This window comes from Chionomys nivalis, chromosome 26 (assembly GCF_950005125.1).
Source record: "Chionomys nivalis chromosome 26, mChiNiv1.1, whole genome shotgun sequence".
In the NCBI taxonomy this organism is placed as follows: Eukaryota; Metazoa; Chordata; class Mammalia; order Rodentia; family Cricetidae; genus Chionomys; species Chionomys nivalis.
Genome location: NC_080111.1, coordinates 22616603 through 22628737, shown reverse-complemented (window position 1 = coordinate 22628737; position 12135 = coordinate 22616603). Strand labels below are relative to the sequence as shown.

Here is a 12135-nt window from a genome sequence, read left to right as displayed (position 1 = left end):
GCTCAGTAAATAATGGGCATGGTCATCCTTGTTCTATTCCAGATCATGGAGAGAATTGCTCAGTCTTTCCCGCTCATTATAATACTAACCAGAGACTTTTATAAATGTATTAAACTGTGATGATACATATTTCTTCTAAATCAAATCAACTTTATTCTTAATTTTATAAAGTCTTAAAATACTTTCAAGTGTCTTTATGTATCTACTGGGATGATTCTACAGTTATTAGCTTTCATTTGTTCTTGTGATGAATCAAATCCATTGGCTTGAAATCACATAATATTTCAATCATGATTCTAAATATGCTTTATGAAATGAGTACAGGTTGTATTCCATTCTTCTTCAGGAACTGAGAGACATTGAAATGGGAAGTATAAATAACTATGCTGAAAGTAGTGACCCTTTTTGTTGTACATCAGCATGGGCACCAAACCAGGACAAAAGACCTGGTAGAATATTTTTAGCTTTTGCCGCTGCACTGACTAGCATGAAAAAGGATGAGTGGAAAAGAAATTCTGGTGTCTGCCCTGGGGCAGGCCCGAGCTCGGAGTTCAAAGCACCACATGCATGCTGTGGCAAGAATATGGTTGGAAATGGTACTGACGATATAAAATGTGTTTTCCTTCATTATGATTAGACACGTTCTTTATTTCACTAGATAATTAAGTTTTCTCCGTGTTCCCTTTGTTCCAAGATGTAAAAACCTGAGAAGGTAAACACATAGAGCTGGGCTTATTTTCACAGAATATGACTCTGTAGAAATATGAGGGGAGAATATCAAAATTATTCTGGCATTAATTTTTCAATTCAGAATAAATATAGGTTTTTCCTCCTAGCTTTAAAGATGTTTTTGCTTCCTGCTTTCTCTGCACTGAGTTATCCTTAGAGCCAACATCTTTTTATAATGTTCTTATTTTCTGTATACAACAGCTGGGAATGTTGAAATAAACCTAAGACTCCTCTGAAGATAAAGTTTTCTTGGAGTAAGTTATAGAAACGTCTTTCTCTGTGTTACTGTGAGCCTTTTGGTGGATTTTCCTGTTACTCGACTCAAGTATAAAGGCATTTCCTTCACTTAATTGCAACTGGTAACATGCCTCCTGATATATGCTGTATAATGAAAATTAAAGACACAACCATATCTACATACTTGCATTTTCCCATTGAGCCAGTGCTGAAGTAAGCAATAGCGAATTACAGAATGTGAAGTATAATTAAAGGTGTTCAGAAATGATTATTTTTAAATTACTATATAATGGCATACAGATATTTTCTCTAGAAGGAAGCTGATAGCATTCACAAATATTTGGGTACTCTGCTGGATTATTTTCAGCCATGTATATTCATCTCATATAGCTATATCTTATGGCCATGTGAATCAGGTCAAACATGCACTTTTAGGTTATTTTTGACAACTCACAAAATGAACCAAAAACTCTGGGTATAAATGTTTAAATATTAAATATATTATTATTTTACATAAAATTGTCTTTTCAGATAGATAGCATAAATGAAATGCCTTGACCAGGCAGGAAGAATACATAATTTATTAGATTCAGTGAAAAAATGAAAAAAGTAGATTTTTCAAGATGACAGCAGAGCACATAGCCTTTCTGAGCACAGAGCCTTGTACTAACGGCACACGTCACAGACCCACAAAGCTGACCTTCCTATAACACTGTTGCTGTTCTGTTCAGTCTGCTGTGCAGTGAAATAGACACGAAGTACCAGAGCAGAGCTGCAGCAAGAAATTCTGGTGACTTTTTTTTTAAACTACTCCTTTCCATAAAAGAATGTGGAAGTCATCATCTAATGCTAATGGTTGCAATTACTTGTTTTATTATTCAGTATGATTTTCTTTATGGACGTGTGAACAGAATGCATGTGTTTGGTAAGAATTAATAGTTTTTTTTTAAAGGCAAACTTTGCATGTTGTCTTAAACATATACTGTACATTCAGGTAAGTTTGTGTCCAACTACATGATGCTCTGGAGAACATTGTGTCCGTGTTCTCTGAAATGTGTGCTGATTTGGCTTTGAAAAGCACAGAAAATCTTTTGTGCCCTGTGAGCTAAGACTACAGCTAACACACGTGTTTGATTTCATGCTCAAATTTGTCTTTCTAGGGATGCAGGTTTTGGAATGGAACGGGATCCCCTTAACCTCTAAGACATACGAGGAAGTACAGAGCATCATTAATCAGCAGAGTGGGGAAGCAGAAATATGTGTAAGACTGTGAGTTTTTCCCCATCTTTCTGTTTCCATTTTTTGGCTCGCCATGTCTCTTTTGATTTAAATTGTTAAGGTGGAACCTTTGCCCCTCAGCAGGTGTTTCAGAATGAGAAAATAAAGCGAATTCAAAGTCGATGGCCTTCTTGTGCTCTGAATCAAAGGTTAGGATGTAGCCAGAATCCAGCAACTACCTCTAAGGTGTCACAGCTCTCCCTTCCGTGCTTTTATTAAAATATGTTCCACTTGAAAGAAGGCCAGAACCCAACGTGTGTAATATTTTGAAGTGACTTGCGTTTAATCCATAAAGATTTCACCTTAAATGATCATTCTTATCAGCTTTGACTTTTAATGACATTGCTAATATGGACTGGGCCAGCAGGGTGCGCATGCCCGGGAGCTGCTTTGTACCATGAACCACTTCTCATTGACCTTCTGGAAAGGAAATCAAGACAGGTGGGGAAAGAGACCTACGGTTGCAATCTTCCTCAATGTCTTTCTTAATGACCTGTCTTCATTTTTAGGGACCTCAATATGTTGTCAGATTCAGAAAACCACCAGCACCTGGAACTGCACGAGCCACCGAAAGTTGGTAGGTGCCAGAGTCTGATTTCAACTATGGGTGAAGATTAGTTGATACAGAGATAGTTTGTTTTAACATAGATACAGAGAAAATCATAAATTTATATACAAGAATATGATCATGAACGACGCCAAGTCGTTAGCATTCTGGGGAAACATGCATCTTTAGCTGTTAGAGTAGGCAAGAAAACTATATTAAATATGTACTGTATGAGTTCATGTTTTAAATTTTTAAAATATGAATTCATCTTGTGAAGGCAATCCATAGAGCTAATTTTAATCATATAGTTTTCAGTTACTACTTATTTTTGAAGCACAACTTGGCCTTTTGTTATTGCTATTCTAATGATACTAGGAACTCTTGGTTACTGAAATAAACAAGCCAGTTCAAAATATATACTTTGTGAAATTTCTTCTATAAAGAATATGGAAGACTTAGAAAAGAGAAAATATGTGTTCATACAAGCAAGTTCTTGGGAGATAAAGTAGGATTTTGTTATTCCCAGAGTTCACTCAATAAAATATTCAAAGTATTTTTCTGAAGACTTAATAGGACTTCAGATCCCCTGTAATTCATCATTATAACACTCCTGTCTGGGCCGTCTCAATTTCCCTAAATATAGATACATAAAACTCTCATTGAGTGCATTTGGTTTTGAAATTTTAACTTAATCTTTAAATAGTGCTCAGTCATCACCTAGAACTCCAGCAAGCGTCACGGCATGTCTGACATATAGACCCAAGACATAATGCCTTTGTTTTCTCCTAGTGGACAAGGCAAAGTCCCCAGGGGTTGATCCCAAGCAGTTGGCGGCGGAGCTGCAGAAGGTCTCACTCCAGCAGTCCCCACTGGTCATGTCGTCAGTCGTGGAGAAAGGGTCTCATGCCCATTCAGGTCCCACGTCAGCAGGATCCAGCTCTGTTCCCAGCCCTGGGCAGCCAGGGTCGCCCTCCGTGAGCAAGAAAAAGCATGGAAGCAGCAAGGTGAGGCGGGCCCCGTGTCACTGCAAGTGGCCAATTCTGGCCATTTAATCTGGACAGGAGGTAGCTGGGAGGTGAAGTGATTGACATTCTGAAGAGTCCTACAGATCTATTGAAACAAATATTTTTCACTTCTGACTGCTTAACTGGTCCCTATAGAAAATCACAGCTCTTTAGATATTTCAGTTTTTAAGAAAGACAACTTTGAACAATGTGGTACTTCATAATCTTGATGTGCAGCAGAGGTCATTGTTCCAGAAATCTAAGTTTCCTTCTATGCATTAGCTTTATGACTGCTTGAAAACAAAAGACACATATCTGCTAGATTTCTCTCAGTACAAAATGCAAAGGGATAGAAATAATTTAGGAGAAAGAAAGAAAGAAAGAAAGAAAGAAAGAAAGAAAGAAAGAACAAAGAGCAGTGACATATGATCACCCTTCTAAATTTTATTCATTTCCACCGTATGGTTTGTTCTTCATGTGCTCATTTTTATTTAAGACAAACAAATAAAAAACAAAGTTTTTCTTTAAAGTTGCTGTGGACAGTGCACTGGCCCTTCTGCCTAGAAAAAGCAGGGGACAGTACAATGTGACTTCTCTGACGTGGCATGCTTACCTGAATGTCCACTGTGCCATCTCTCATTGGGCCCTATCCTATTCATGCCAAAAATCCTAGAAAGAATATAGGTTTCTTTTCCTAAAAATTATACTAGGCAGCCGGACAGTGGTGGCACATGCCTTTAATCCCAGCACTCGGGGGGCAGAGGCCAGCCTGGTCTACAAGAGCTAGTTCCAGGACTGGAACCAAAAGCTACGGAGAAACCCTGTCTCAAAAATCCAAAAAAAAAAAAAAAAATTATACTAGGCATAGTGTTATTATATCTGCTCTGATATACTTGTGATCAGAACTGCGTTGACGAAGGTTTCAGCTCTGGTTTTTGCTCCGGTCATTTGCCCATGACTGCTCAGTTTCAGGAGTCATGTTTCTACCAGACCGCAAAGAGAGATGGAAAAACCCCCTGTCTCTCGTTCCAAGTAGACCCATGGTCCTAAACTGTACCCATTTTCAGCAGATTTGGTACAGCACCATATGTGTTAGAATGTGAGAATGTGTTAGAACTGTATTTTTGTTTTGTTTTGTTTTTGCACAGCCTTGACTATTTCAAAAACTGCGCCTGAATCTCGGTGGCCTAGGTCTTGTAATTTCTCCAGCTGTGTGCAGTGCTCTTAAAGTCTGAGAATTGCTGATGCGATTACAGATGAATAAATGCTCAGCCAGGTTCAGTGAGCATAAGTAGGGAGGACATCTCCGTGGTGCTTAGGAACCAGTTTAGGTAAAAGGAAGAAAGGGGGTAACACTCCAAAGAGCACCGAGTGAAAAGAGACAGAAACTCCCATGTCTAAAGGATGGATGTTCATACGTGCTTTAGGGATGATAGCGTATAGAAGCAGATGGTTGCAAGTTGAAAGGCATGAAGGGCTGGGCTGGGCTTTCCACTATAGTCTGTAAGCAATGAGGAGCTGATGGTGGGCAAAAGGAAATGATACTGAGTAACATATTTCCTCCATGAAGTTATCGGGGCTTGGATGGATTTCTCTGATACTAGAGATCTTTCTTTCCTCATTCTTTTTCCTCCTGTTGTCCTTTCTTGCTTCCTTCTTCTCTCTTTCCTTCCCCAGTCTCTTCCTCCCTGCCTCCTAGCCTCCCAGCCTGCCTGCTATCCTCCCTTCTTCCTTCTAAAGGTGTCTCTGAAGACAATTTACAAATTGACTGCAGGTGTCAGGTTCTTGGTTTACTTTCCCATGTTGGCTACACGCACCATAAAACTTAACTGTTTTTATTCCCCCGACCACATACTATAGTTGAGTGACTTGCACAGAACAGTAGCAAAGATGTTTATGATTCAAAATGTCAGTGATCACCTGTGAACCTCTGTTCTCCTTAGGGTACGCAGTTACAAATTTACCTTATTGTTACATGTTAGCTTTGGCAGCCGTGATTTAGAAGATGAAAACTCTTCAAACAGGACAGCATTTGGACAGTGGTATTGGCAGCTGGTGTTTCGTGTAGCCATTCTTCCCTTTGCCAATAATAGGGTCTGTGTAGGTTTATATTTGACTGAAACATATGGTTCCAGTGTCCCTTTGTCCAAGGAGTAACTACTAACCACATGCAACTGGTTTCAGCTGACATCAGTGTGAATTGTGGGCCAAATTCCAGTGACTTTGTGTGGAAAAAAAGATTGAAATATCTCAACACAATGTTTATTTTGCTAACATGGTAAAGTGACAATATTTACGATGAATATAAATATTTTTATATATTTCTTGTTTATTTTAGTGCAGTTATTAGAAATTTTTAACTACTTTTGTGACTCATACATATACTCAATTGGCTAGTTCTTGTACAGAGATTATTTAACTGTTGGCAATGACACAAGTCAAATCTGATAATTTTGGACATATGTGCAGTGTGTGTGTGCATGTGGTATGTGTGTTGTATGTGTGGTGTGTGCGTGTGGAGTATGTGTGTGGTGTGTGTGGTGTGTGTGTGGAGTATGTGGGTTGGTGTATGTGTGTGTATGTGTGTATAATATGTGTGTGTACAGTATGTGTGTGTGATGGTGTGGTGTGTGTGTGGTATATGTGTGTACAGTATGTGTGTGTGGTGTGTGTGTGGAGTATGTGTGTGTGTGGTGTGTGTGCGGCGTGTGTGATGTGCGTGGTGGGTGTTTTTAAGTGAAAATGTAAAAGTTTACCTTAAAGAATGAACCTACTTACTACCTATTCACCTTTTTTATAGTTATTTGGTTTGTAATATTGAGTTTTTGAAGTTCCTTGTATATTGAGGAAATTAATTGTCAGACTTATTTTACAGATGGTCTCTGTTCTGAGGCATGTGTCTGCACACACTGTTTATTTCCTTAGCTAGGGAGAAGCTTGTAAGTTCACCATAATTCCATTTGTCAATTGTAGCTTTCACTGTCTGTTAACTTCACAGACAAAAGTCCTTCCCCAGGCCACTGTTGAGCATTCCTCCATATTTAAATGACTGATTAATCGCTGAAACATTATCAAAATATTGGATGGTTGCTTTTGAATAATATATATAAAATGTGAATTGAACTTATTTTAATAAGTTTTAAACATATATAATGATACACATAATTATATATTTTAAACTATTTAATAGCTATTCTGGAAAAGGATATACTTTATTAGAATATTATCTATTAATTTTACATGATGCATATATGAAGTGCAACAGAATTTCAATATCCTTGATTTAGCAATAAAAATCCACAAGCAAATATATCAACTGTTTTAATTTATTATTTTGCTTTAGCTAGCTCAGTATGCAGTTTTGTCCTGAAAGGTTTTAGAACTGGAAATCTAACCAGTCTTTAATTGTTTTTATATTTAAAATCTGGATTATTTCTTCTAAATCATGGTGTAAGTAATTTAACTAGAGTTTCTATTAAGTTTTTGTGTTCTTGTTAAATAGAAATTTGCTGTCATGATACCCTCAAAATCCAGTAAGACCCTGTAAAAAGAGGTCTCAGAAATTTGAAAATTGAGCTAGTTATTTGAAGAACATATATTTAGACTTATCATGACTGGAGGAGAAAAAGATAAGTATATTAAGTTGTGAAGTAGAATAAAATATTTAATATATGACAGAATAAAATATAATTTTATTTTATATTTTGGGAAAAGAGATGATAAAATTAAAAATAAACTGCAATAAGTTTTTCATTCCACTAATAGGCACAAAGAAATAAATAAGACAGTCCTATTTGTGAAATAATTACAGCTAAGAAATTTTAAAAGTGTCTGTATCATAAATCCTAGTAGTTTTTTATAAAAAAAAAACCTTCGTGTAAAAATGGTTTTATTCCCTTCTTAATAATGCCAGTTACATGTCTCCAGGATGTGTGTACCTACAGAGCAATGCACAGCTTCTCAGATTCTGATTACACAGTAATAACCCAATACCTGGGCCATAGCGCCAACCCATTGGTTTTCTTAAAGTAGTTGCTTTAATACAACAGATAGCAAAACTAGCTTCAAAATGCGTGTATGACTCAATTAAAAGGAGCATAGGGGTCTCTAAATTCAAACCATAGTAACCTGGTCATTTTCACAATATCCAGTATGAATATGCCAATTATGCCCCATAATTGAAAAGTTACCATCATCTCCATAGCAGAACCCCAAGAGACTGTAAACAAAACATGGGCTTATTTTCCTCCTGAATCTGGTTCACTTTCAAACAAGTAAAGGATATTTGATCGAGAAAGCACCAGTTGTCTTTTTTCTTTTTTTTTCCTTTTTTATTATTACTTTATAAATAATACCAATCAAAATTTCCACTTCCTCCCCTTCTCCCACTTGCCCCACCTACCCTCTCCTCTTCCATCCCCCTAGTCCTGAGAGAGGGCAAGGTACCCTGCCCTGTGGGAAGTCCAAGGCCCTCCCCACTCCATCCAGGCTTAGGAAGATATGCATGCAAATAGAATAAGATCCCAAAAATAATGGGGATTGCATTGAATCTATAAATTGCCCTTGGTAGAATTGCCATTTTTACTATGTTGATCCTCCCAATCCAAGAGCAAGGGAGATCTTTCCATTTTCTGGTATCCTCCTCAATTTCTTTCTTCAAAGACTTAAAGTTCTTGTCAAATAGATCCTTCACTTCCTTGGTTAGAGTTACCCCAAGATATTTTATGCTATTTGTGGCTATCATGAAGGGTGATGTTTCTCTGATTTCCCTCTCTGCTTCCTTATCCTTTGTGTATAGGAGGGCAACTGATTTTTTGGAGTTGATCTTGTATCCTGCCACGCTACTAAAGGTGTTTATCAGCTGTAGGAGTTCTTTGCTGGAGTTTTTGGGGTCGCTTATGTACACTATCATATCATCTGCAAATAACGAAAGCTTAACTTCTTCCTTTCCAATTTGAATCCCTTTGATCCCCTTATGTTGTCTTATTGCTATCGCTAGAATTTCAAGCACTATATTGAAGAGGTATGGAGAGAGTGGACAGCCTTGTCATGTTCCTGATTAAGGCTGATGAGAAGCCAAGGACAATGGCACTAGGTTTCGATCCTCATACATGAACTGGCTTTGTGGGAGCTTAGCCTGTTTGGATGCTCACCTTCCTGGACCTAGATAGAAGTGGGAGGACCTTGGTCTTCCCGCAGGGCAGGGAATTTGGACTGCTCTTCAATATTGAGAGGGAGGGGGAATGGAGTGGGGGGAGGAGAAGAGGAGTGGGGATAGGGGAAGGGGAGTGGGGGGAGGGGGCAATATGTGGGAGGAGGGGGAGGGAAATGGGAAACGGGGAGTAGGTGGAAATTTTAATTAAAAAAGAATAAAAATAAAAGAAAAAAAAGAAAAAAACATTTCTAAAATCCATGCTGATTCTAAAGAAAATAAATTGAGGCATTATATAAGCATCCTTGGAAAAATAAAATTTAAAAGATAGAATTAATAAAGTAACAAAATGACACAAAAAAAAAGATCCCAAAAATAGATCCCATGCAGTAGAGACAAATCCCAGTGCCATTGTCATTGGCTTCTCAGTCTAGGCATATGCATGGAAACTTTTTCACTGTTTAATTTCTTTGTTTTATTAATTTAAAATGAAATACACACTAAATAAATATGATTATTTAGTGGCAATCAATTAACCCTTTGAAGCCCCAACACAGTATTGATGTTAAAGCATAAGTTCAAAGTGAGCTGAACTATTAAAAGATATATGGATTTGATACCTCTAACCCCTTGACCTCACCAGTGGTTCCATTAATTTTATTCTTTGGTTACAATATTTGAAATAGAGTTACCTATGCTCATTTGGGGTTAAAATTATATTTAAAATGTAACTAAACAAGTAGATGAAGATACTGTAGCAGACACTTCAGCTTCCCATTCAGTTACTAAAGCAGAGCCAGTTTCCCAATGGATAGGCTTTGATGTGTAAGGTGGCTCCCGCTCTGCGCTGATTCCAGGCTGCCAACATTCTATCATAGACTGGGGGCAGAGATATCATCTCTGCCTGTGTATGAAAACATAAAGGAAATGGAATGAGCATTTATTCAGCACCACGAATTAGTTTACAAGATCAAATTAGTTTTATATTTTATTTATTGATTTTGAGACAGAATTTCCTTGTGTAACATGGGCTGGACTGGAACTCACTTTCTAGACTAGATTGGCCTTGAATCCACAGTGGTCCATGAACCTATACCTCCTGAGCGCTGAGATTAAAAGTGTATGCCACCACATCTGACCCTTACATTACTTTCCGAACTACTTTGAAAGCTCCATTTGCCTAAGGAGTTATGAGGGAAATGAAAATTTTTCAGAAAAGATAAATTTTAATTCAAGATTAAATTTCCTGTCCGTAGGAAAGTGTTTTTGGATGCTGTTCAGTGAGCTAGAAGAGGAGCACGGATGCCTTTCACTGTAGCTTCTGTGCTCCTAGGCTGTCTTGTGTAAACACGGCTTCATTACCAAGTAGCTCTTTAAAACCTCGAAATATGTAAGCAAAATGTTTTAAACAAAAAAGTATTTATTTTGTAATGAATTGAAAATACTGCTGATATAAAACCATGGCTTCGATACAGGTTTTGCAAAATGAAAATCAGGTTTATGCATCCTTAAACAAGTATGAGAATTTTAAGTAGATGCTGTGATTCTGAAGCAACCAAATGGATAAAAACATATTTTGTAGTCAGTGTGCTACAACCAATTGAAGTTAATTTCAAAAATAAAAAACAGTTAAAATGAAAGCACATAAGAATTATTTATTTTTTAATATAATATGTGGTCTTTATATTTCAGCCTACTGATGCAGCAAAGGTTGCCTCTCATCCAATTACAGGAGAAATTCAGGTATGACAAACTTTTAATATCATTGTTCTGTTATCTTTTCTGTTTTTACTATTTGTCTCTTTGAATTTCTAACAGTCTGTTTGGGTCCTACACTTTTTATAACATATACAATATTATATATGTTATACATATATAATGCTACCGCATAATGTGTGTGTGTGTGTGTGTGTGTGTGTGTGTGTGTGTGTGTGTGTGTAGAAACTAGTCATGGTTTTGAAATTCCAGACTGTAAAATCCTCAGTCAGTAGCTACTGAGTTCCAGCATTTCCTTCCAAAAAAACATGTAAGCCCATCTTCAAACTTCATGAATCAAGTGATAACTTTTGCAAAATTATTGTTTTCTAACTAACTGATTAACTATCATAGGGAAGTGTTTTTCATTTTGTAGTTCCTGATAACTTTGCAATTCATAAGGTAAGTACCATAAAAAGTACAAAATATTGTTACTTTACTACTGCATATAGTTCTATATTTGTATTATATTATCATAAATTTTATATTACTGTGAGTCGCAGTAAAATGTTTTTAAAACTTGGTTTTAGGAAATATCAAAAATTAATTCTGGATAGATGAGAAATGTCACATAGAAATTAACACAGTACGAATTAGCTATCAGGGGACAGCAAGTTCCCAGTAAGGAAGAGCAGGTGTGTCTCCAACGCAGTGTGAAGGAAATTCTGACAAAGGACTTCACAGAGTAGCAGAGATATGAGCTAATGTTTCAAGAAGCATAGAGAAGGGGGAAATGTGTTACTGGAAACAGCATCGCACAGAATGCTGTTGCATTCAGAATCGAGCTATGATGAAATCAGCTCTGAGACGATGACACATCCGGAAAGAACCTTGGATGCAAGCAGAGGTGAATTATCCCTCACCTAACATAGGCCAGCATTCCATGGCTTAGAGTATGCGGCAGAGTGATGGGGGAAGAAAGTATTGCAAGGGCAAGGGTATGAAGACTGGAAAGTGAGCGCACACAGGAAAAAGCTAAAGGGGAGCAGTGAAAACGCAGAGGGACTTTGTCCCAGGGTGCCTCACGGACAGAGCCGGTGGAACTGGGCATGGCTTGTGTATACCTGATCTTCTTCTCCCTACACTGGCTGCCAATGTTTTCACCAAACCTGCCTTCTGCCATCCCACAAGCAACACAGAAAATGTTTCAACTTTTGCTTAACTTCATGCCTTTTGACAGATGTTTGCTGTTTCTGTTGGGTTTGATGTCCCCTTGTTTCTTCGCCTTAGTCCAATCCTTCAGCAGTTAAGACATAATTCTGAAATTGAGCCTTACCTGGCACAATGCCTCTTAGCAGTTTACAGTGGTTCTCAACCTTCCTAATAATGTCACACTTTCATACAGTTCCTCATGTTGTGGTGACCCCAACCATAAAATTATTTTTGTTGCTACTTCATAACTATAAATTTGCTACTGTTATGAATCCTAGCAT

The 12135-nt window shown here is 37.5% G+C and overlaps 1 protein-coding gene across 3 annotated transcripts in view; it reads left to right on the top strand.

Moving 5' to 3' along the window:
- The window catches only part of Pclo (piccolo presynaptic cytomatrix protein), a 298837-nt gene that overhangs the window by 220201 nt on the left and 66501 nt on the right, over window positions 1-12135 (top strand). For all 3 annotated transcript variants that reach the window (XM_057758809.1, XM_057758808.1, XM_057758807.1), the window contains exons 11-14: window positions 2127-2235; window positions 2754-2821; window positions 3581-3795; window positions 10640-10690. In XM_057758809.1, coding sequence (XP_057614792.1) covers window positions 2127-2235; window positions 2754-2821; window positions 3581-3795; window positions 10640-10690 — 443 coding nt within the window. The remainder of the gene's footprint in view (window positions 1-2126; window positions 2236-2753; window positions 2822-3580; window positions 3796-10639; window positions 10691-12135) is intronic.